At 49.8% G+C, this 24,315-nt stretch overlaps 4 protein-coding genes across 4 annotated transcripts; all 4 read left to right on the top strand.

Moving 5' to 3' along the window:
• The first annotated feature begins 87 nt into the window (after nt 1-87).
• Nucleotides 88-4,148, top strand: VC83_06088 (uncharacterized protein). The gene is made up of 2 exons (XM_024469694.1): nt 88-191; nt 255-4,148. The coding sequence occupies exon 2, from the start codon at nt 649-651 to the stop codon at nt 3,904-3,906; it is 3,258 nt and encodes a 1,085-aa protein (XP_024324050.1). The 5' UTR covers nt 88-191; nt 255-648; the 3' UTR covers nt 3,907-4,148.
• An 855-nt stretch (nt 4,149-5,003) lies between these two features.
• VC83_06087 (uncharacterized protein) lies at nt 5,004-6,876 on the top strand. The gene is made up of 5 exons (XM_024469693.1): nt 5,004-5,245; nt 5,312-5,737; nt 5,787-5,977; nt 6,048-6,115; nt 6,172-6,876. Exons 2-5 carry the CDS (start codon nt 5,446-5,448, stop codon nt 6,509-6,511), a joined length of 891 nt encoding a protein of 296 aa, XP_024324051.1. The 5' UTR covers nt 5,004-5,245; nt 5,312-5,445; the 3' UTR covers nt 6,512-6,876.
• VC83_06086 (uncharacterized protein) lies at nt 6,676-8,058 on the top strand (the record flags this gene model as incomplete). Its single annotated transcript, XM_024469692.1, has 3 exons — nt 6,676-7,162; nt 7,254-7,485; nt 7,559-8,058. The coding sequence occupies 3 exons, from the start codon at nt 6,676-6,678 to the stop codon at nt 7,896-7,898; spliced, it is 1,059 nt and encodes a 352-aa protein (XP_024324052.1). The 3' UTR covers nt 7,899-8,058.
• Nucleotides 8,059-8,995: 937 nt separating this feature from the next.
• On the top strand, nt 8,996-9,677 carry VC83_06085 (uncharacterized protein; the record flags this gene model as incomplete). Its single annotated transcript, XM_024469691.1, has 3 exons — nt 8,996-9,160; nt 9,208-9,522; nt 9,573-9,677. Coding segments are annotated over 3 exons (585 nt in total), but the record flags the coding sequence as incomplete, so codon positions are not given.
• Between the last annotated feature and the right edge of the window lie 14,638 nt (nt 9,678-24,315).

Here is a 24,315-nt window from a genome sequence, read left to right as displayed (position 1 = left end):
TGCAGCCAGATTCATGGCCTTCCCGTGACTTTACACGTGACTTCTTAACATCTCTCCTCTCCTCTGATTCATTCAGACATTGTTCTGACACTTCTTAAAGCTTCGTGCAGCTACATATTAACTAAAGGAGCTTCGTTTATCACATAAATGATTGAGGCGCCTCTTGGTTATTGATTCAAAATTCGAGACTGGTAATTCTTTCATGTATCCTTTGCTTATCACAACCACAAGCGGCCGCTTACCTTCTTCCATAGCCCAACCTCTGCTCCACACATAAAGTGACGACCTAGTCGACTCTCTACCTAGACCCTGTCAAGGCTAGGAACTACCAGCCCATTATATCTTAGTGTATGCATGAGAAGGAACCCAGCTAACAAGATATCATCCTTTGGGGAATGGCATCCCCAAAACGGAGCCTATCAATCGGATCATTCGTCGGAGGCTCGCTCACGTGAAGCTGTACCTTAAGAGGCTACGCCCTGGACACTACATCCCAGAGCTATATTCCATAGCCCAAAGGCTTCGGTAAAGAGGGACCATTCCAGGTATCCTAACGACCGTTTTATTTCATTGGGGTTTTCGGCGTTGAGGTCTCCGCACTAAAATCATCAAGATACCGAAGCCTCTGTGCGCCCAAGTGTCAAAGAGATGTCTCACAATCATCAACAGCAGGACCTTACTGGTGCCAATCTTGAGGACAGGCTCCGAGGCTTAATTATGAATAACTCGCCAGGTCCCGTCACTCAAGACCAGAGACAGCCAGCCGCTCCAGCATTTGTTCCTACGCTTCCTCCTCATACGAGAGGTGCTTCGTTGGCTCAGCAGCAAGACTATTTGCAGAGAAGCATGATGCGGACTCAAGGCCCACCTGCGCAGCCCATACAGCAAGCTCCGCCTCAAAAGGCCCCTCAAACTACTCACAAGCGCCTTAATCAATTCCAGCGCCGACAGCTCGCTTCGCAAATGGCTATTCCTGTAAATGATAAAGCCTCGGTGTCTACGGCCCCGCAAGGGAGCCCAGGATTCCATGGTAGCCAGCATTTTCCTCATCGTCCTGCCGGCAATCCACAGAATGGCGTCATGTTCCAGCAGCACTCAGAACAAATTCCCTACCAGCATGACTTCCAACGAGGCCCAATGCCCCAGCCAGCCATGCACCGTGGCCCCGGATTCCAAGATACGCACGTGAAGGGCCCTCCTCCCGGGCTTGGTGGTGAACTTACGGGGCAAGCTCCTGGGTATCGTCAAGGCCATTCCCAACAGCAGTGGCAGCAAGACCACCAGAACTTCCAACAAGGACCATCACAGTTTCCACAGCGACCACCTGCACATAATCGTCAACTATTCCAACCGGGAGGGTATGGAGCGCCTCTTCGTACTGCAGCTCCCTACGGAGTCTCGCCAGAGCAGATCTCCGCTCAGAGCGATTTTCTTGAAAGTTTGGTCCAGGCAATCGTTCCTCATGTTGGAGTTAACACCGAAGAGATTGCAGAAAAAGAGGCCCTCAGAGCAAAAGCCGAGCAAGTATGCCGGGCTACAGTTGTCAAGTACGAGCGAGAGGAGCTGGGCAATCTGGATTTTGTGCCAGAGTCGGTGCAGTTGACGTGCTTTGGGAGTATGGCGTCTGGGTATGCGACGAAGGGATCGGATATGGATTTGGCGTTGCTGAGTCCATTGTCCAAGATTCCGCCTGAGTCGTCTGAATCCCCGATTCCGAGAATCCTTGAGAAAGCATTGCTTGAGTGGGGTTGTGGTGCGAGGTTGTTAACGAGAACACGAGTTCCGATTATTAAGTTGTGTGAGAAGCCAACCGATAAATTAAGGGCCGACTTGCTTCAAGAACGACTGAGATGGGAAAATGGGTTTGATGTCGATGAGCCTGATGAAGATGTCGTTGAAGAGGACCTGGAGGCTGTCGAGAAGGCTGAGGTACTAGAGGACGCTGAGAGACCCACGGTTGCTGTAATCGAGAAAGTAAAGACTACTGAAGAGATATACACCGAGACACTGTCCACGTTCCGTCAAAAGAAGAACCTCTCCCTTGGCGATTACTACGGCTCTGCGAAACGACTTTTGCGGCAGTTAGGAGGAAGGGATGTCGGGGCAGCGTATGGAACGAACCCAACTGAAGATGAGGTTAGAATCCTCGCAGATGTTTGCGAAGCCTTTGTCAACGGTCTCGAGAACCAGGAACTCAGGGATCAGCTTGTCCAATACAAGTCCCTAGTCTTCGACCGAGTCGGAAACCCTGCGATGGCAAAATCTCTTGGCGGGGTCTACCAACAGATCGAAGGAGAGCGCCTAGCCATGGCATGGAGCTCCAGACCTTTGCCAGAGATGACTGAGTGGTCGGAAGGGTTTTCAGATGATCTGGTTAAGCAGTGGAGAACGATATTGGACTGCACTACGGCAGAGTCTGCAGTATACAATAGACGACTTCACCAATCACTGGAGAGGTTGAAGAAGGTCGCCTCGTTGCAACTCGTATTCCTTGAGCATCAAGAAAATGAGAGCGCAGCGCAGTATTATGCGAGAGTTCGTAAGCTTTTGCTTGAGCTGGGTGGTAAGGATGAGCCTGGTGCTGAGAATACTGCTCTGGCTATTGTGATCACTCACTACATCAACGGCGCGAGGGGCATCAAAATCCGCGAAACCATACAGTCCATAGTTTCCCGGAACCCGCCTATTTCTCTCAGCACAATCGGCCTCCATCACCGAATCCTCGAATTAGCGCGCGACTTTGAGAAAGCATTAGCTAAAAATACCTACCAAGAAACAGACCGCCCATATGTTGAGAAGTACATCTCTGTCCTGCTATCAGCCAGCATTAGCACAGAAACCTCGGCACCGCTCCTACCATCTACACCAGACCTCCTCCCCCTCCTCGAGAAAATCGCCACCCTCCCCGACCCAACGCACGCCTGCAAGCCTCGGGACCGCTACCACGACCATCTCGAGTTCCCCAAAACGAAAATCGGGATTCAATGCGATATCAACTTCGCCGCCTCGCTGGCCCTCCATAACACCGCCCTCCTGCGCTGCTACTCCCTCACCGACCCGCGCATCAAGCCCATGATCCTCTTCGTCAAGCACTGGGCCAAGCTACGCGCCATCAACACGCCCTACCGCGGCACCCTCTCCAGCTATGGCTACGTCCTAATGGTGCTCCACTACCTCGTCAACATCGCCCAGCCTCCCGTCGCACCAAACCTCCAACACCACAACCCCCCACCGCACGCTCCCGCCATCGCCCCACAAACCTGCCAAGGCGCCAACGTCGCCTTCTGGCGCGATGAGCGCGAACTCACCGACCTCGCGCGCCGCGGACTACTAAACCATAACGGTGAAAGCGTCGGCTCGCTACTGAGGGGGTTCTTCGAGTACTACGCGCAGAATGGGCCGATGAGCGGCGGTGGCGGGCGCGGCTTCGATTGGGGACGTGAAGTACTCAGTTTGCGGACTCGAGGCGGTTTACTCACGAAGCAAGAGAAGGGGTGGGTGGGCGCAAGGACAGTTACGCAGACAACTACTGATGCTGCTCCGGCGGCGACGACAGTGGTAGCCAACGGAACCGGCACGCCGGGGTCGCCTGGTGCAGCGAGAAAGGTGGTGCGTAAGGAGGAAGTAAAGGAGATTCGGCACCGATACCTATTTGCGCTTGAGGATCCGTTTGAGCTGGACCATAATGTGGCGCGCACGGTGACGCATAATGGGATTGTGGCGATTCGAGATGAGTTCCGGAGGGCGCTGAGGGTGGTGAGGGGTATGGGGAGGGGAGGGGAGGATGAAGGGGGGTTGCTGGATGAGGTTAGAGCGGAGGAGGGAGGGAAGGAGGGAGTGGTGGAGGGGATGAGGCTTATTCATGGGCTTGGCGGGGAGTTTGGGGGTGGTACGGCTGAGGCTTGAGATGGCTGGATCGGGGTAAGAGGGTGGATGGAGATGGTGAAATGAAATGTATGCGTAGCGGATGGATCTTGTTTAGCTACTCAATGCTTAACGGCACACTCATTGCTTGCATACACAGTGAAGCTATAGCCATCTCGTACATCCCCATCGCACGCTCAGTCATCCAGTGACACAAGAGAGCACCTCGCACTGCGTACATCACAACATCCACTATAACTATTTTGCATTGGCTTCAGAGTTTCTACGATTTCGGGCGCTGGCCTCCGAGCGGGGTCACTTGGGGTATCTCTTAGGATCATCCGTGCTGTTCATCGCTCCGTAGGGTTCATGGCTTTCTCGTTAGGCCTCTTCCATGTTCTCGTGATTGTGGCGTCCGACGTGCCCCTCCCTTTAAGTAAAACCCGGAATTTGTTTGCGGTAATAGTATGTATCGCCGCCCTCATTTGTAGACGGTTGCGGAGGAGCACAAATAGGTCTCTTGGCGAACTGGTGGGGTGTGCTCTTGCCATTTCGAATGTGGTGATGGACAAGCTAAGTACCAGTTTGATGATCTCTACAAGAAGAACGGCTGTGGATGGGAGATAGCGACGGCGAGTTGACAGGAGCTATTCGGGAGTAATGCATTGTCTTCGACCTCTCGAAAGATGAATCAGGTGCCCATACCATATTGAATTTCTTCAGCCATCTCTTTAACTAACTTAGCTGAAGTCTAGTAGGATGTCTAGCGTAAGGGAATTAGCAAATCCACTTGATTAAGGTCATCTCTTCAACTAACTTGGAGACAGAAGTTGCTGGTCTTGTCGTGCTTGGATTCGAGAAGGGTGTCCTGACACGCGACGCATCAAAGTGGTTCTGCTAACCTGAAAGTGTTCTGCAGTGGCTTTTAGACTTTTAAATTCTCGATTTTGGTAAGCATCTTGCCATTGTTGTGGGTAAAAGGTGCCCATTACGACATCGTGCCCTTACGACATCGTGCCCTTACGACATCGTGCCCATTACGATATCGTGCCCATTACGATATCGTGCCCATTACGATATCGTGCCCATTACGCCATTGTGCCCATTACGCCATCGTGCCCATTACGCCATTGTGCCCATTACGCCATTGTGCCCATTACGCCGCTGTGCCTATTACAAGCATCTCAATCAGCGAAACCGATCAACGCGTCCAGGTTGGCCTTCATGACGCTCCGAACTTTCCAGCTGATTTGGCGAGTAAGGCGGATTTTATGCTTGCGCGATTCAATCCGCCGCCTTTTACCCTCACCCTGGCACCAGCGCGCACCCATTCGCAGCTTCCGGGCATTCCAGGCTGCGCAGAGCACACACTTCAAACACGGTATCACTATCATCCATCCAACCAAGGTGATCGTCGGATTTCCCTTGCTAACACATAACAATTCAGCTCTTCACCATGCCGCGATTCACCGCATAAGATAATCCTCATATACACTGGCTTCTGCCCCCATTAACAACGCTCGGAATTCAGTCAGAGCTTAACCACCTCCTTTCCTCACGCATTCATTTAAGCCATTCCCGATGCTACGACCCACCGCATCCAGGCTTATTAGCAGACTCTCAAGGCGCGTGTGGCGCTCGATACTCCGCGTCACGCTGATCCTCCTGGTGGTGCCACTGTTCTTACAGTGGCTGATCGGATACCTGGTAGGCGGCGATGCAAGGATCTTACCATCCTCACTACAGGATGCGAAGAATTTGCTGATCGTGACTGCGCATCCCGACGATGAGTCTTTGTTCTTCGCACCGAGCATTCTAGGGGTGCTGGATAGGAATCATGATGTTAGAGGTGGCCTGCTGGTTATGTCTACAGGTGAGGTTGCATAGGCAGGAAGTTGATATTCGGGGTTGACACTGTGCAGGAAATAATACTGGGATTGGCGAGACGAGAAAAGAGGAGCTGAGGGGCTCCTGTGAGTCGCTGGGTATCGACCTGGGTAGATGCATCGCGCTGGATCGAGCCGAATTGCAGGATAATCCGATGGCGTGGTGGAATACGGATCTCATCCAAAGCATCGTGACCGAGTATGTCCACAAATGGGACATTGACGCTGTAAGTTCTCTCTTCCTTTCAGTGATTTGTATGCTTTGGGAATGTTACTAACGAGCTTTCTCCCACTCAGATTCTCACATTTGATTCAGACGGGATCTCCGGACATAGAAACCACAGGGCTGTTAGCGCCGCTATAAGGTAAATCTACACCCACCTGAACCTGGTTGGTTCCGAAGCTCATGTGCACGCCCTAGCAATTATGCATCGACCAATGCTGAAGCTCCCGTCGCTTACATGGTCACCACAACCACTCTTCTCCGCAAATACACCTTTCTTGGTGACCTCACTCTGACCGCATTACCCTTTACTTGGCGCATCTTGGAAGCGATGGCTTTCCCATCCCCCGTGGCGGATCGCAGCTACAGGCACAAAGCGCTGGTTGCCAGTACGTGGCAGCGATACGTCAAGACTCGCGCTGCCTTCCGCAACCACAATAGCCAGTACTCGTGGGATCGGCACTTGTATCTAGTTTTGAGCCGGTATGTGTGGTTTAATGACCTCAAAAAGGTGCCTAGCATAGGGGACAAAGCTTAATCAAAATTCCCTTCCGCTCCACAGATTCTCTCTGTCATATATAAGCATCCAAACCCCCAACCACTTCCGGCGTGAAAAAACAATGTCAGAGCTCCCGAAGCTCGAATTTTAGCATTTTTGGATTATTGTACCATATCGACGTCTATACCTAATTGTTCTCGATCATGTCATTACGACTCTATCGCACGCACCCCATCCTCTTCTATGGCATCATCTTCGGGATTCTCATGCTCTACTATTTCCACACCCTGATCTGCACGACCTACTCCCTCCTCTCCCTAAACTTTAATTGGCCACGGGACGCGCCCGACTTCCTCATCTCATCCAACGCGGACCGCGACGCTTTTGATCTCAGCTTTGCGAACTACAGCCGCACGCAGGACTCGGCGGGTCCGTTGTACCGCGACCTCGTCCCACCTGTGCTGCACCATATTGCGCTGGGGGGTCACAAGCCGCAGGGGAAATGGATCGATGCGAGGAATGCGTGTCTGGAGCTGCATCCGGGATGGGAGGCGATGCTGTGGACGGATGAGAATGCGGGAGATTTTGTCAGGGAGAGATTTCCAGAGTTGCTGAATATGTGGGAGCAGTATGGTTATCTGATTCAGAGGATTGATGCGTTGAGATATTTGGTGCTGTATGAGTATGGTGGTGAGTATTATTCTGCAGTCTCTTGCCTCTTGGGGAGTTGGATATTGGTCTATGTGTACAGTATTTAGATGCTAATGCTGACTTGGCACAGGAGTTGTTCTTGATATGGATCTGAAATGCACGAGATCGCTAGGTCCGCTACGAAGATTCAGCTTTGTTGCTCCAGCGGCACATCCGACGGGTTTCTCGATTGGGTTCATGATGGCGAGTAAAAGGAATGAGTTCGTGGGGAAGTTGGTACGCAGTTTGAAGATGTATAATAGGCGGTGGCTTGGATTTCCATATCCGACTGTTATGTTCAGTACGGGGTGCCATTATGCTTCGTAAGTGATTATCCAGAGTTGCGGCAGCTGCTCGCCTTGAAAGGTGCGCCTCCGACTGATTTTATATGGCTAGGACAATACATGCCCTGCAACAAAATAGATCAGAGTTGAGGATCCTTGCTGGACCCCTAGACAACTTCAAGCTGCACAGCTTGAACGGCCCTGTTTCGACTCCCATCTTCAACCATCTTGGTAGCTCATCGTGGCACTCTTATGATGCATCTTTAATTGTTTTGTTAGGAAAGTCTGCCAAGTGGTGGATACCCTTGTTCATACTCGGAGCTGCGGCAGCGGTGTTCTTTATGGTGAGGAGATCAAAAGTCAAAGGAACGCTGAGGCGGTATCAATCTTATAGGTCGATTTTACATGGCGAGAAGACCTCAGATACTGATCTAGAGGGCAGGATAGCGTGATAGTTGTTTTGATGGGTTTCAAGTGTTCTAACCGTTATGAGCGGCTGCCCTAACTCGAAGTCGGACCGTAAACGCCACATCTTAATTTGCAAAGATGCAGCTTGCCAGTTCCGAATACGAGTATCACTTTGCAAAAGGCAGGAGCTTAAGGCTAACGTAGTTCACAAGCGAGTCGCCTACACAAGCTCACCGCTAGATTTTTTCTTAGCATCATACTTTTGACTTTATACTTAAATAACTTGTTTTTTAAACATAACAACTTCGTACGAAGAAAGAGGAATGATTCTTGCACTTTAAGTCATAGTTTTCTAAAACTGCAGTTTAAACTGCAGTTTTCAGTTCAGTTACAGTTTAACGTAAGTCGTGGCGTAACGCGGGGGATGGTGTAACGCGGTGGAATTTTGAAGAGAACTTAACAAATCTGTAAATTTAACTACAATCAACAATAATACATGATCCACCTTCGCTCTTAGATTGTTCCCCTGCTTCTTCTTCAATATACTTGTCAATTTCAATGTCTAAGGAGGCGTCCTTGTCCTTTGTTTTGCGCTTTTTCTTACTTCGGTTATGTGTCGCCTTTTCCGCCTCCATCACTGCATCACAATTCTTGTGTAGAAACATGAAAGTGACCCTTTAGAACAATCCTTTTCCCCTTCGTACGTACTATACGTTGCTTCATAACTAATCGCAAGTTGTTAGCATCGAGTTGGTGAACAATGCTACGTGCTCTAAGTTGCTTTGATGCAACTGAGTTTTTGGATGTATGTCCTCACTAGTGTTGACAGCACCCCACCAACTTCTGTGAAGTGAGGTTATTGATGAGGGTGCCACTGCCACGCTGGCCTAATGATTAAGGCTGTCGGGCTAGGCGCTTCACCTCCGTACTGTTGTGGTGTTTTGTTGTGACCGCTTCTTCTTTTCCCTCCTTCTTCTTCTCACTTTTACCCACAACAACACCACCAAGTCCTTCCTGCTTTCTGTCGCGTGTAGCTACCGCTTCCCTTCTGTTGTGAGTACTGTTCTTAATACCTTGGATCCTTATACTGATAGATCTGTAGGTCTCCCTTCTCCGACCTCACTCTGATGACTTCACCATCATGGCCCCCCACAAGAAGAACAATGGCAAAGCAACTGCGGCCGCTATCCCAGAGGCTCGGCTTACTGAAGCAGAATGCCTGGCTGCCGTTGATGCCTTGTTGGAGAAGAAGAATCCGATGAGCCGCTGCGAGTACTGCGTGGAGCAACATAACAAGTGCCTCCCAGTAAGTCCACAGACCCTCTACGTCTTGTCTGTTTACTAACAGCCTAGATCCCGACCTTCGCTCTCCACCAGTTCAATCGCCTTGCCGATGCCTTCCAGCTATATCGCGACGCCGTCCAGCACGATGAGGAGGCCTTCTCCAAGACCTTAGCCAACAACCGTGCTAAGATCTTAGCAGCCGTCCAGGAGAAATATACAGCCTACGTCATGCAAGGCAAGAATCTCCTTCGTCGCCGCCACCGCGTGGGTCACGACTCGCAGCCGCAGAAGGTGAATCTCAGCCTCGCCCTCCTTGAGATCGCGTCGGAGGTCCAAAGCCTGCGCTGCACTACTCGTCTTAGCAATGACCTCCAGAAGGCTATCGTACGTATCACCTCTGTCTTGTCACCGCTAACCTCACTGACTCCTTGTAGCACCGCCACCTTCCTGACGTCGCCCTGGCTGAGGAGTACGAGTCTTCTGACAGCGAGGACGACGCGGACCGGGAACATCCCATGTTCCAACACGCCCCTTACGCTGTGCAGTGTTGCCAGCTGCTGCTGCTTCAGCGCCCCTATCCTCTCTAAATCCAAGTCTCTGCCTTTCTCTCTTTCCTAGCCCATCCTATCCACAGTATGACTGCGCTCGCCACCCGCTACCTGCGCACCATCGCTATGGTGGTGTTAACCGCTTGCGCACCCTCATGGTGTCGAATCTGGCTGGTCTGTCCCAGCTACGCCTCAATCAATGAGGTTCAGTTGACCCAAAACTGAAGTTCCGACAGTTATCCCTAGCTCCTGTTCAAAGTAGTCGCTTGCTTGGTGTGCCCTGCACTCGTCTTATACTCGGTGCTGCTTCCGCTGTGTAGTTGGTGGTTATGAGCAAAGGCTTTCCGTAATGGCGATAAATACGCTCCACTCGTACGCCTATCGTACAACATAGCTGCTCTCTCCCTGCGAGAGCTATGAGGGAAGCCGTCAATTATGTGTCTTTGGCGCAGCGCGTCGTGCGCTAAACCCGGGCTCATAACCTGTTGAACACATAATTGGAGTTTGACGACTTGATTGAGTAACTACGGGCGGGCGGAGCCCTTATATACATCCAGTATACAATCTACGCTGTGCAGCGTACTATCAGGAACATCCCATGTTCCAACAGTAACCATGACATCATGTTACTGTTGTCACGGTTCACCAAGGCATAGGGCGCCAGTTGGGTATTATGAATTAAACTCAATCTAGAGAAGAAAGGAAAGAGAAGAGGAGCACTCAAGCAGTGGCTCGATCTATATACAGCTATGTTGTTGTGGAGTGAATTCTCTTTAGCGAGACCAGTTCTGAGAATTCACTTCACAACTGAAAACTTCGCTCCAACCCCGGAAAGCTCCCCACACCCCTGAACCCCCACTCGAGCTGCAAGGCGCACTTGATATCGTAACACTACCCCCCCCCTACTCCAGAGTTGATCTCCTGATCAAGAAATCCCATTTTCAAAAAAAAACAATTGCCTCCAGCTCTCATTTTGGTTTCTGAGAGTATTTTCTGTGATATGCTTGGGTAACTTCTGGAGAATTTTTAAAGCTCTCTGCAGTATACCATGTCTCATCCGGTGGATAGTTCTTCCAAGCTGCCTTGTAGAAAAGCTTCTTTCGAATAACTTTTGAGTCGAGGATTTCGTCCACTTCCCACTCCTCTTCGCCATTGACAATGACTGGAGGCTCTGGCTCCTGTTGCTGCCCTTCGATTGCATCATTCGAGTCAAGTCTTAATAGATTGGCATGAAATACTGGATGAATCTTCATGCTGTTTGGAAGTTTGAGCCGATATGCAACTTGCCCAATTCGCTCTAGAATTTCAAAAGGTCCCACTTGCTTGTGGTCTAGCTTCTTTGATGGCCTCTGTGTCTTTATATTTCGAGTTGAAAGCCATACTCTGTCTCCCACTTGATAGCGTGGTGCAGGTTTCCTTTTCTTGTTCGCGAAATGTTCCATTTTTGCTTGCGAGAGCGTGATTTCATCCTGCAGAAACTCCCAAACCTTTGCCATGGTCTGAGCTATGTTCTTGTGCTCTTGTTTGGCTTCGTGATATGCTTGCTGCTCTGTATCGAAGCTCATTCTTGGTTCATAGCCCTTGTTCACAAAAAACGCACTTGTCTTGGTTGCATTTGATGGCAAACTGTTGGCAGCAAACTCCGCCATGCACAAGTATGAAACCCAATTGTCTTGAAGATAGTTCACATGAGCTCGCAAGTAGCGTTCGAGCTCTGCATTGAATCGCTCAGTCTGTCCATCTGTTTCTGGGTGGAAGGCAGTTGAAAGTTTGCAGAGCAAATGTTACGACGGAACAAGAAGGCTGGCCAACTACAGGACAGGAAGGAGGGAGGTCGCATGAGACCGGCCCTGGTACCTGGAGGGGCAGCGGGGAATAGTAGTTCCGAAAGTATCACGTGACGGACTCGCAGGATGATGAGAAGAGTCCTAAGAGTCCAGGACTCCGAGGACTCGAGTGAGTTCCCAGGAGTCCACTAGGCACGTGATGGACTCGCAGGATGATGAGAAGAGTCCTAAGAGTCCAGGACTCCGAGGACTCGAGTGAGTTCCCAAGAGTCCACTAGGCACGACGCCACTATATAAGTAGATAGTATTTCCTTAGATAGGAGCTTCGTGCTCAACTCAATACAGTATTTGTTATATACTAGTAACGTGTTACTTGAAGCCTTTGTGTCTGATCCCCTGCCTCCTCTGATAAGTAAACCTTTACGCAAGAGAACCTCTGTGTCTTCTATCGTTTAGAAGTCAGCGTTACACTTTGAGCACCACTTCTACGAGGTACCGGCTTACACACAAAGCAACATGTCTGTCGTCAGTTCGAAGGGGAAAACCCCCACCACGCCAACTTCGTCTCAGAGGTCTAAGCCTGAGAATGAAGAGATGCCCGATGCATCCACCGTCAACGAACTCAAGGAAACTCTACGCGTCAAGTTGCCCGACACTTACTCCGGCAACCGAAAGGAACTTGAGGTGTTTTTGCTACAGGTCGAACTGTACCAGCACTTCAATGATGAGAAGTTTCCCACCCAGGAGAGCTATGCCCTGTGGACTGCGTCCTACCTTAGGGGGGAAGCCCTGCGATGGATCGAACCATTCCTCAAGGACTATTTCAAATATGAAAGTACCAATGGAAGCATGACAACTACGCAGACTATGTTTGGCAGCTGGAAAGGATTCTGTAAGGAAATCCGACGCATGTTCGGAGACATCGATGAGATTAAGACCGCGGAAGACCATCTGTTTGCACTTAAGCAGACTGGCAGCGCCCTCACGTACTCCACAGAATTCCAGAGATACGGCAATCAGACAGGATGGGACGCCAGCGCACTCATCAGCCACTACCGACGTGGGCTGAAGAGCCATATACGTATGGAACTTGCCCGTTTGGAACAACAACCAACGGACATGGTAGCGCTAATCGAACATACGGTCCGAATCGACAATCGACTATACGAATTCCAGAAGGAACGTCGGACCTATGACAAGCCCAAGAAAAGTTACCCCTACCGGGGAAACGAGGGCAGACGACGGGATCAACACCCGCGAGACAACTGTTGGTCGGACCCAATGGAACTCGATGCCACGTTCAAACCTGGACGACCCCGTGACCCTAAGAAAGACAGACAATTCAAGGAACGACTCTGTTTTAACTGCGACAAGCCAGGCCACATGGCCCGAGACTGCAGACAGCCAAAGAAAGGGAACGGCGGACGCAAAGTCGGCAAACAACTCAATGCCACCTGGACAGGACAGTTGAACGCAACGTTTGTGAGCAAACAGGACTGGGGAATAAACGGCGAAAGCACCCCAGAAGACGAGAGCTCAGATGAAGGGTCGGAGGCGGAATCGTTCACCGTCTCGGAACAGGAGACCTTCGATGAACTCGCACCTACGGAACCAATGAGTCCACGGTGCAAGAGCGTAGTAAGACGCATGGCAAAACACGCCCACGCGAAGATTAGGGCCAAACGAGACAAGCCCAGCGGCCAGAGGAGAATCCCCACGCTTAAGGGCATCTACGGGAACCTGTTACAGGAACTTCCATTAAAGTGCAAGGTGGACGACTGCAAGGATGACCTCTGGAGATACTACGACCAACTAACGAATACCCGCAGGCTGCTTGGCACGTCCCAAGACGTAGCTAAGTTGGAAGCCCAAGAAGCGGAAGAACTGGAGAAGGATGTCGAGCATATGGCTAAACTGAAGTATATGAAAAGCGTCAAACTTTACTACCAGGACCGCAGGAGAGCCCTGAAGAAGTACGACGAGAAAGCCAGAGATATGCTCCGACGGGAAAATGCGAGACCCACTCCACGCATCGAAAGGAGAGCCATGGAGCAACTAGACACGTTCTCCATGCCTCCGAGGGAAGATAGTGCATGGGTGAGAGGACAGCGGGAACTATCAACGACAGACGCAACAGAGACTGATCATCCCTGGCACGCATATGTCTACTGGGAGTATTGCAGCGAAGATGACTGCAAGCTCCACTGGAAAAAGAAACACCAGAATCAGTTGTTTCCCCGATCCTCGCCCAGGATACACTTCAGAGACGCAGAGCAAGTTCACGCCCTCAGGCGAAGCCAGTCTGAAGGGGACTTGCCTATCAAAAGCGAACAGGTATACGAGAAATACCCACATCTGCTAGATGAAGCAGAAGAGCGAGGGAAACGATCTCCCCAAGGACCACCATTGGAAGCAGATGAATACTATCCTTCCTCGGACGAGTCAAAAAACTAGGAGTCCTCGACGGTAGGCCACCGGCGAGCGACACGAAGAGGCCTAGTACAGACCAGCTATGCGCCACGACGGGCAGCATGCAACTATATGTGGTCGCTAAGATACAACAGCGACACCTCCGAGCAATGGTTGACTCAGGAGCGACGGGCAACTTTATGACAAAGAAAGTAGCAGACACGCAAGGTTTCAAGACGCAATTGAAAACCGAACCATACCCGTTAATGGTCGTAGATGGAGAGCCCATCTCGACTAATGAAGGAATGGTGACCCACGAAACGGTCCCATTGGAAATGGTCATGCTACACGGGCACAAGGAAACGATTCAGTTTGACATCGTGCACATGGACAACCATGCATGCATCCTTGGTGTGCCATGGCTCAAGAAACACAACCCCCAGATCGACTGGTGGAACGAGAAAGTTGTGATGAGCCAGTGCGCGTGTGAACAACGGACGGACACGCGACAACGGGAGAAACCCTCCCAGGGCCGGAAGGAGTTATGTGCAACCTCCGAGCTCGATGACCTAGCCCAGGCATCCTCACCGACGAGTATACCGGTGGAGTACAAGGAATACGAGCAATTATTCCAGGAAGGCCCTAAGAACGAGGCGCTTCCTAAGCACCAACCATGGGATCACGAGATACCTTTGGAGAAAGACAAGAGTCCACCGTTCGGACCAATATATCAGCTATCGGAAAAGGAGCTGAAGGTACTTAAGGAGTACATCGATGATAACCTAGCGAAAGGATTCATCAGACCATCCACATCACCAGCAGGAAGTCCGGTGCTTTTCGTACCAAAGAAAGACGGCTCCCTACGGTTATGTGTGGACTATCGAGCGTTGAACAACATCACAATCAAGGACAGGTATGCCCTGCCGTTAATCAACGAACTACACGATAGATTTCAAGGAGCAAAGATCTTCAGTAAGCTAGATCTGCGAGGAGCATACAACCTGATCTGAATCAAGGCTGGGGAAGAGTGGAAAACAGCATTCCGCACCCGCTATGGCCTATTCGAGTATCAAGTCATGCCCTTTGGGCTAACAAACGCACCCGCATCTATGCAACGACTGATGAATGATGCTTTGCATGAATACTTAGACATCTTTACCATTGTCTACCTAGACGATGTCCTGGTGTATTCAGCAACCAAGGAGGAGCATGTCAAGCATGTCAAACTCGTCCTGAAGAAACTAAAGGAGTACAGCTTACTCCTCAAACCAGAGAAGTGCAAGTTCCATAAAAACCAAGTCGAATTCTTGGGTTACATTATTGGAACGCACGGCATCAAGATGGACCAAGCAAAAGTAACGGCAGTGTTGGAATGGCCAACACCGACCACGGTCAAGGAAGTGCAAGCCTTCCTAGGCTTCGCCAACTTCTACCGAAGATTCATCTCGGGATATTACAAGGTAGCTCAACCACTCACGGAGCTTACCAGAAAGGATATCGAATTCAAATGGACGGACAAGGCAGAGGCTGCTTTCCAGGAACTTAAGACGAAGTTCACGGAAGCACCTATCCTTGCTACATTTGACCCTGCAAAGAAGATCATCCTCGAAACGGACTCTTCTGACTTCGCAATTGGAGCATGTCTGAATCAACCAGACGAGAACGGTAAGTTCAAACCAATTGCGTACTACTCTAGGAAACTGTCACCCGCAGAACTCAATTACGACATCCACGACAAAGAGCTACTGGCTATTGTCGTTGCCTTTGAGCAGTGGCGAGTATATCTTGAGGGACCCACCTACCCTGTGCAGGTATGGACGGATCACAAGAACCTCATATACTTCACCACGACCAAGGTTTTAAACCGCAGACAAGTCCGCTGGGCAGAAACCCTCGCAGCCTACAACTTCACGATAACCTATCGCAAGGGCTCCGAGAATGCAAGAGCAGACGCTCTCAGCAGACGGACCGACTACACCGGCCCAAAGGAAAAAAGACCTAGAGCAATTCTGAAGAAAACAGATGCAGGAATACAGTACAACGAGTTACTAGCGACGATCTCAGTCATCGAAGATACAGAACTCGAGGAAAGACTCAAGAAAGCTTACGCAACAGACGAATGCGCCAAGCGAGTCTTGTCCAAAGTCGAAGGCGACTTCGCCATCGACGAACAAGGATTGATTCGATACAAAGGCTTAGTGTATGTCCCAAGTCAAATGAGACGCCCGCTGGTGCAAGAACAACACTCGTTACCAGCACACGGTCATCAGGGAGTAACACGAACCTTCGAACGAATCACCCGACACTACTACTTCCCAGGTATGAGGAAGCAGGTAGAGACGGTGGTAAGAGAGTGCGACATTTGCAGCAAGTCAAAATCCAATAGGCACCTGCCATACGGACAACTCAAGTCGACACCAGTACCAAAAGGAGCGTGGAAATCAATAGCTTTGGACTTCATCGTCAAGCTTCCACCCTCCAAGAACCCGTTAACAGGAATAGAATATGACTCTATCCTCGTCATCACGGAAAGACTCACGAAATATGGGAAGTTTATACCATATCTAGAAGCTAGCGACGCCGAGGCGCTCGCATATACCTTCATTCGAGTCATATTAGCCGATCATGGGATGCCAGAAGAAATCATCTCAGATAGAGACAAGCTCTTTACTTCGAAATTCTGGAAATCATTGATGGCGCTACTGGGAACAAATCATAAGCTATCAACAGCTTTTCATCCCCAGACAGATGGCCAAACAGAAAGATTAAATCAGACCCTTGAACAGTACCTGCGAAGCTATGTCAATCATCAACAGGATAACTGGGTTCAGATCTTACCCATCGCACAGTTTGCATATAACAGCGCGATGACAGAAGCAACGAAAGTCTCACCGTTCTTTGCCAATTATGGCTACCAGCCAGAAGCATATAGGCAACCAAGACCGGATGAATCACGAGCTGAACAAGCCCTGATCGTGGTGGAACAACTGAAATCGTTCCACGAACAACTTGCGACGGACATCCAATTCTTAAATGAACGATCCGCCGCATACGCAAACAAGAAGCGCAGTATGGAACCTGCCTTCAAGGAGGGGGATAAAGTATACCTACTCCGGAAACATATCAAAACGAAACGACCAAGCACAAAGTTGGACTTCAAGAAATTGGGACCATTCAAAATATTGAACAAAGTCAGCTCAGTTAATTACAGACTGCAGCTACCCAGGAAGTCTAGACTACACCCGGTATTTCATGTCTCACTACTGGAACCAGCAAGAGGAAATACCCCAATTGCGACCGACACTGAACTCCAACCCGAGAATGAGATAATCGAATATGAGGTCGAAGCGATCCTAGACAGAAGGTTAGTAGGACGTCGAGAAGAGTTTTTGATAAAATGGGAAAATTACGAACCTACGGATAATTCGTGGGAACCAACAAGGAACATCAGCAAAGAACTGCTGGAGGAATATCGACGCCGCCATCCGCCAGCCATTGATCCCAAGATGCAGGGGAGTAGGCCAGTGGATCGGAGGAAGCGGGGGTCCGGTCACAGACGAGGAGGCAGCGCTAACTGCCTGTTCCTCAGCCTCAACAGCGTCACGCTTCTCAGCAGCCACACGTTCGGCCTCCTCTGCCGCATCAAGCTCGTCGAGGGTTTTCAAACCTCGCCGGAGCATATCTTTACCACGGGTTCGGATGAGGCGTTTCTGCTTCCGCAGACGAAGTAACTTCGAAAGGGTTTCTTCCTCTTCGCGATCCAGGCGATCCTCCTCCCGTTCGAGCTTCACCCAGTCGGGATGCTCAGGACCCATACAGTCACACTTTTCTTTCAAGTTGCGACGAACGCACTCGGCGCACCGCCGTGAATCATTTGGAGACGACACGCAAGTAATGTTTCGCCTCACGCAGTTCGAGCAAGAATCCATTTCGGGTAGTTCGTATCCGTGGTTCTTTATTCGACGGACAAGATCGTTGCGTTCCTGGAGTTTGCGGGCAGTGTCAGTAGGCATGTTGCATGTTGAAGGACTCGCTGAGGAGCAGCAGAGTCCCGGGGGCATGGACGTACTTATAGGATTCGAGACGAATGCCCAGGGGAAGGGAGCGAGTGTTACGACAGAACAAGAAGGCTGGCCAACTACAGGACAGGAAGGAGGGAGGTCGCATGAGACCGGCCCTGGTACCTGGAGGGGCAGCGGGGAATAGTAGTTCCGAAAGTATCACGTGATGGACTCGCAGGATGATGAGAAGGGTCCTAAGAGTCCAGGACTCCGAGGACTCGAGTGAGTTCCCAGGAGTCCACTAGGCACGTGATGGACTCGCAGGATGATGAGAAGAGTCCTAAGAGTCCAGGACTCCGAGGACTCGAGTGAGTTCCCAGGAGTCCACTAGGCACGTGATGGACTCGCAGGATGATGAGAAGAGTCCTAAGAGTCCAGGACTCCGAGGACTCGAGTGAGTTCCCAAGAGTCCACTAGGCACGACGCCACTATATAAGTAGATAGTATTTCCTTAGATAGGAGCTTCGTGCTCAACTCAATACAGTATTTGTTATATACTAGTAACGTGTTACTTGAAGCCTTTGTGTCTGATCCCCTGCCTCCTCTGATAAGTAAACCTTTACGCAAGAGAACCTCTGTGTCTTCTATCGTTTAGAAGTCAGCGTTACATCGATCTGGGGGTTGACCTGCATCATCCAATCCATCCCAAGGATGACGTCTACTCCTGGGGTGTCCATGGAAAGGAGGGTCTGGGCGACCACGCATTCCCTTTGAAAGTGGTCCCTAGCTCGGACCTGGGTGGTGGCCGCTCCATATATCACAACCTCTTTTCCATCGACTGCCCTTGCCCGTGGCGGTGCCCTATCCCGGCACTCCAAACCCTTCTCTTTGGCAAACAGAGGGTGGATGGTGGACGCGTCAGATCCTGAGTCGAGGAGGGCTCTTGCCTTGTGCCATCCGGGCCCTACCTGCACCTCTACCTCGATCTCCATTCGACGCTGCGCCGTAGGCTTCTGGGGTTCTGCTGGGAGTCACTCCCTCTTGGGGGTGTAGGCGTCCAATTTCCTCACCCCTGGGCCTGTGTGTTGGCGTGGGCCTCGACATTCCTTCGCGAGGTGGCCCGCCTTGCCACAGTTATAACAATTGATTCTGCTAGGGATTGGCCTAGCGTCCCTACTGTGGGTAGGGGCCTGTCCTCTCGCTGGCCGCTGGTCTTGTGGGCGGTGTCTATTCCAGAAGGGTGTTCTTTTTCCTTGGGCCAAGGGCTGGGGAGCCCTGTGGCTGCCAGAATTGCCCTTTCGAAATGGAAAGCTGCCCTGGGAGGTATTCCTTCCTTCCCTTGAGTTGGGCTTGTCATTGGTAGGAGTTCTGTCTGTTACCCACTGGTTTGTCATTTCTAACATCGCCAGGATATTAACGATAGTGTCCCTGTGGGTAGAGGAACGCTCTGCGTACCCTCCTTCAAGGAGCCGCTGCCTCATCTCTGGGTGAATCTTCGTCAGAAGGTGGACAGTCTTCTGCGATTCAGTATACAGTTCCATCTCGCGTTCAAGGTCCTCAAGGTAGGCCACGAACTTGCGGATGCTCTGCCCTTTCCATTGTAGGGCGACGTTATACTTCAAGGCCGCAATGCGTTGTCGGTTGGCTGGGTCGACATGGAGGTCCTGAAGAAACTCTTCAAACCCAGCGATATCCAAGGGATCTATGTATCCTTCTCCTTGGGTTGCGCACCAGTTATCCCATTCCTTCATAGGGTGTCCTTCCAAGTATTGGGCAGCGAAGGCCACCTTAGATTGCTCGGTTGGAAAAACCCTTGGTTGGTATCGGAAGATAGCGCAGATTGAGGCCATGAACTCGTTGAGCTCTCGGATGGATTCGCCCTTATATACCTTAGGTTCCTTGACCCTTCCTATTGGTCTCTGGGCTGGTGTGACCTCCATTGATATGGTAGAGGCAGTCTCTGCCTCCTCCTCTTGTTGGGGTCCTTCCCACTCGTCCTCGATATCTTGGTGTCGCCTTTTTCGACGGTTCTCTTCCTGAATCTGGGCTTGCTTCTTCGCGAAGTCCCGTACCGCCTCAGGGTAGGCGTTGTAATCGTCACCGTGCGATCCTCGGAATACTTCTAGGGCTTCCTTCATTGTGTTGAAGTAGGCCCTCTCTTCTTCCACTCGCTTCTGAAGGTCGGCCAACTTCGAGGCCATATTCCCACCTTGGTCGGCCACCAAGTCGTCAATTTCTTGGGTCGTAGGTCCTGGAGCTGCCACGGTGGCCTCGGTGGCTGATGTCGCTCCCCCCGAGGTCGCTCGAGTAATCCGTCTTTCCAAACTTGCCATCCTGACCCACTAGGCTGGATATGGGTAGAGTCAATAGAATTGTAAGGATCATAAGCCTAAGGGTCTCACGGGAGTCCAGGGAACCAGGTCAGGAGGCAGGAAGGTATCGTATTCTGTAAGCACAATAGGTCTACGTAGATACATCGACTATTGACTGGAGGCCTTCTTCCGAGGCCTCCAACCCCTTTTATCTATGCACCTTGTGCCCTATTTTACTGAGCCCTATAGGCCGCTTATGAAAGGGACCTCACGTGGTGGCACGTGATGGCCTTCCTTACAGATGAAGTCTGAGGAATCTGCTTCGACATAGGCTGTCTTGTTTCTATTGAAATGCCTCAAGACAGGAGCTTCTGTGACTGTTTGTTTCAACAGCTCGAATGCAGTTTGGCATGCATGAGTCCATTCGAATATCTGATCCTTTCTGGTAAGGTTCACCAATGGCCTCATGATGCTGGAGTAATTTCGGATGAACCTTCGATAGAAATTGCAGAATCCAATGAAAGCATGCATATCCCTGAGCGATTTTGGAGTTCGCCATTCCAATATAGTAGAAACCTTTGCAGGGTCCATGCGAATGCCATTGACTCCCACAATGAGTCCTAGGAATTTGGTTTCTTGGACGAAAAACTCACATTTTGAGATATCTGCTTGCAGTCCAGCTTCTCGAAGCTTCTGTAGGACTTTCCTTATGTGCTCTGTATGCTCCGCTCGAGTAGCACTGTAGATAAGAATGTCATCCATGTATGCGGTGACGAATTGGTTGAGGTAATCCATGAGGGTTTCATTCATGTACCTCTGGAATGTTGCTGGACCATTTGTGAGTCCGAAGGGCATGACCTTGTATTTGTAGGATCCAAATCGAGTTCTGAATGTAGCGAGGTCTTCATCTTCTTCTGTCTGCATTCGAATTCGATTGAAGGCATGTCGAATGTCCAGTTTGGTGAGATATTTTGCTCCTATGACTTGGGCCAGCGTTTCATCAATGAGTGGTATGGGATATCGATCCTTTTTCGTTATGGCATTTAGCTTCCTGTAGTCAACACAGAATCGAAGACCACCACCTGGCTTTCTCACAAACATAATGGGTGAAGAGTATGGGGCTTTGCTTGCTTCAGTGAACCCTTTTGGCAAGTGCTCGAAGACATATTCTTCGACCAAATCAAGTTCTTCCTTTGACATATTCCAGAGTGGTGCATATCCCAGCTTTACATCACCTTCGAGTTCAATATGATGGTCTGAAGGTCGATGGGGAGGTAGCTTGTCTGCTGCCATTTTTGAAAAAACATCAAAAAATTCATGAAATTCCTTCGGAAGGATCAGTCGAGAGTCAATTTCTTCAGTTTTGGTCTTGTTCTTGTGCTCGATTATGTCCTTTATTGATATAGCAAAGACTTGAGCTTCTTTTTGCTTCATGAGCATTCGAAATGGTGCTGCGCCAATCATTGCTATGGTGCAAGGTTTTGGTTTTTCCACTTTCGGAGCAGGTTCCGGAGGAGGCATTTCTTTGGCTTTCTTCTTTGGCCTTTGTCTTTCGCTTTTAGATATAGGCTCTGTTTCGAGGGCTCGATCTGGTATAGAATGGTTGCAATAATCTCCAGTGAAGAGGACTTGATCATTGATCATATCGAGAACAACTCCATGTTGCTTCATCCAAGCTTTCCCGAGAATGATGGAATGTTTTCCCAGCGAAGTAATGAGTAATGGACATAGGCTTTCCACATGCTCTCCCACTTGTAGTCGAGGATATATAGCATGTGTGATAGCAGGGGCAGCCTCTCCATTGAATCCTTCAACTTGTTTTGGCTTCACAAGTTCGACTGGGGCTATCCCTTCGATTTCACATATTCTTTCTGCATCAGCAGCATTAATGAAGTTTCCACCTGTGGCACCAGTATCGATCAATGCATGGACAATAGCTTTGTATTTTCCTATTCTACAAGTAGCTAAGAAAGGGGTGTCCGGATCAAAACTGGATCTCGAGGAAGAAGCTGCAATTCTGGCTGCACTGCCTCTAGTGATGACTTGTCTAGAGGCTATTCGTTTTCCGAATCGATGATAGACTCAGCTGTAGATACCTCATTCACTTGAGCTTTGAGCTTCTGGGGACAGTCTCGAGCTCGATGTCCATTTTGTCAGCATATGAAGCATTTCCCAAGTTTCCTGAGCATTTCTTTTGCTGGATCTTGATGCGGTGGTCGATACAGCTTCTGCGTCTTGTTTTGCATGTTCGAATCCATTGTAGGTTGAGGGATTGAAGTTCGAAGTGCCTGGCCCTGATTTTGAGTTTGGCCCATGTTGTTCGAAAATGACTTTGGCTTCCTTTTGTCTTCTTGTTCCTTGATCCGCTGAATGTTCTGGTCGATGAGCATGCATTTCTTTGCAAACTCGTGAAGTGTAGTAGCTCCAACTTCAGCCACTAAGGCTTTCTGCATCTGTTGGTTGACTTTGAAGCGCAAGTCATCCAGCAAAGTTTCTTCAGAGTAATCAAGCTCTATCGTGAGCCTTTGGAACTCAGCCCAGAACACTGCAAAGGTGTTGTTTCTCTGATACAGCTTTCGATACTCAGTTTGAGCTGTGTGCCTTCGATCGGGATCACTGAAGACTTTTTCCAAAAGTTCGAGAATTTCTTCTGCTGTCTGCAATTTGTTTGTAGAGTTTGGTCGAAGCCTTGGATTGACATGTAGAACTGCCAGTCCTCCCAGTCGACTCTGAATGTAGCTCATTTGTAAAGTCTGTGTTGGAAAATGATCAATGTTGGCTTCGAGCTTGAGGCGAATTTTCACAACCCAGTCTTCAAATGCTGGCTCTATCCCATCTGTGAGGATTGGAGGGTCTGGAATCCGAGCTGACAGTCGACTGTGAGAGGGGTGTCCTGGTTTATTCTTCAGAGCTTGTTGGGTTTGCTTTTCAAGATATTTCTGAATTGTTTGTTGCTCTGTGATTTGTTGCTCATTGCTCTGGGTCAGTTCCTGTAACTGGAGAAGGGCATCATCCTTTTCAGCCAGTATCGAATTTGAGTCCTCTGCTAGGGCCAAATAGTCCCGAAGAATGTTCTTGTGCAAAGTCCATGCCATTTTCTGGCTGGCGACAGATAGTTTCTGGAATTCGTCAAAGGTTTCAACATTCCATTCAGCCTTTTCATGTCGGTTTGCAAGTATAGATTCATGTCTCTCTTGAGCTGTTTTGCCCAGAGTGTGAAGGAAGGTTTCGGATTTGAAATTAGGATCCTGAAGTTCATTGGTTTAGTTTGCAGAGCTTGGAATTGATGCTCCTTCTGCCAGGGATTCCTGGTCTTGTTCTGGATCATTTCGAGCTGCCATTGCAGCTTTTTCTTCAGCTGTATAAGCCATAGCGAGTTGCTATTTCAATTTCAGTTTATATCGTCAAGTCAGACACATATTGCCAAAGGCCCTATTGTGCAGTTGTTGGCCGTAGGAGCCACTCGAGAGGAGCACACTTCCCTCACAGTTATATCCTTGTCGAGGGAGCGTTGTAAAAGGTCTGACTTGCGAAGGTGGTGTGTGTGTGTCGAGCTGACTGTCGAAAGCCAACTTTGAGGGGTTGCCTGGAGATCGTCCTGGAATCGACTTCAGGATAAGGTTTCTGGTTCTGGGGTTTTCAAAGAGTGGATTTCGATTTCGATTTCAGAAGAGGGTTCAGCTCAAAGAGCAGGAAAAGAGGTATAAGAGAGATTGAGTTTTATGTCACGGTTCACCAAGGCATAGGGCGCCAGTTGGGTATTATGAATTAAACTCAATCTAGAGAAGAAAGGAAAGAGAAGAGGAGCACTCAAGCAGTGGCTCGATCTATATACAGCTATGTTGTTGTGGAGTGAATTCTCTTTAGCGAGACCAGTTCTGAGAATTCACTTCACAACTGAAAACTTCGCTCCAACCCCGGAAAGCTCCCCACACCCCTGAACCCCCACTCGAGCTGCAAGGCGCACTTGATATCGTAACAACTGTAGCTGTAACACTAGGTCCTCCTCCAAAAGGCCTAGTCCCTTAGGTCTTGCTGATTAAGGAATCGCTTACTTAAGTAGGGTGATGCCCACTTAATTGTCGAGCAGGTTGCGCTGCTTACCATGTCTTCTAGTAGA

This window comes from Pseudogymnoascus destructans, assembly GCF_001641265.1.
Source record: "Pseudogymnoascus destructans isolate 20631-21 unplaced genomic scaffold scaffold_10, whole genome shotgun sequence".
NCBI classification, from domain to species: Eukaryota; Fungi; Ascomycota; class Leotiomycetes; order Thelebolales; family Thelebolaceae; genus Pseudogymnoascus; species Pseudogymnoascus destructans.
Note: the sequence above shows the minus strand (reverse complement) of the source record. Positions and strands in the feature narration are given on the sequence as shown.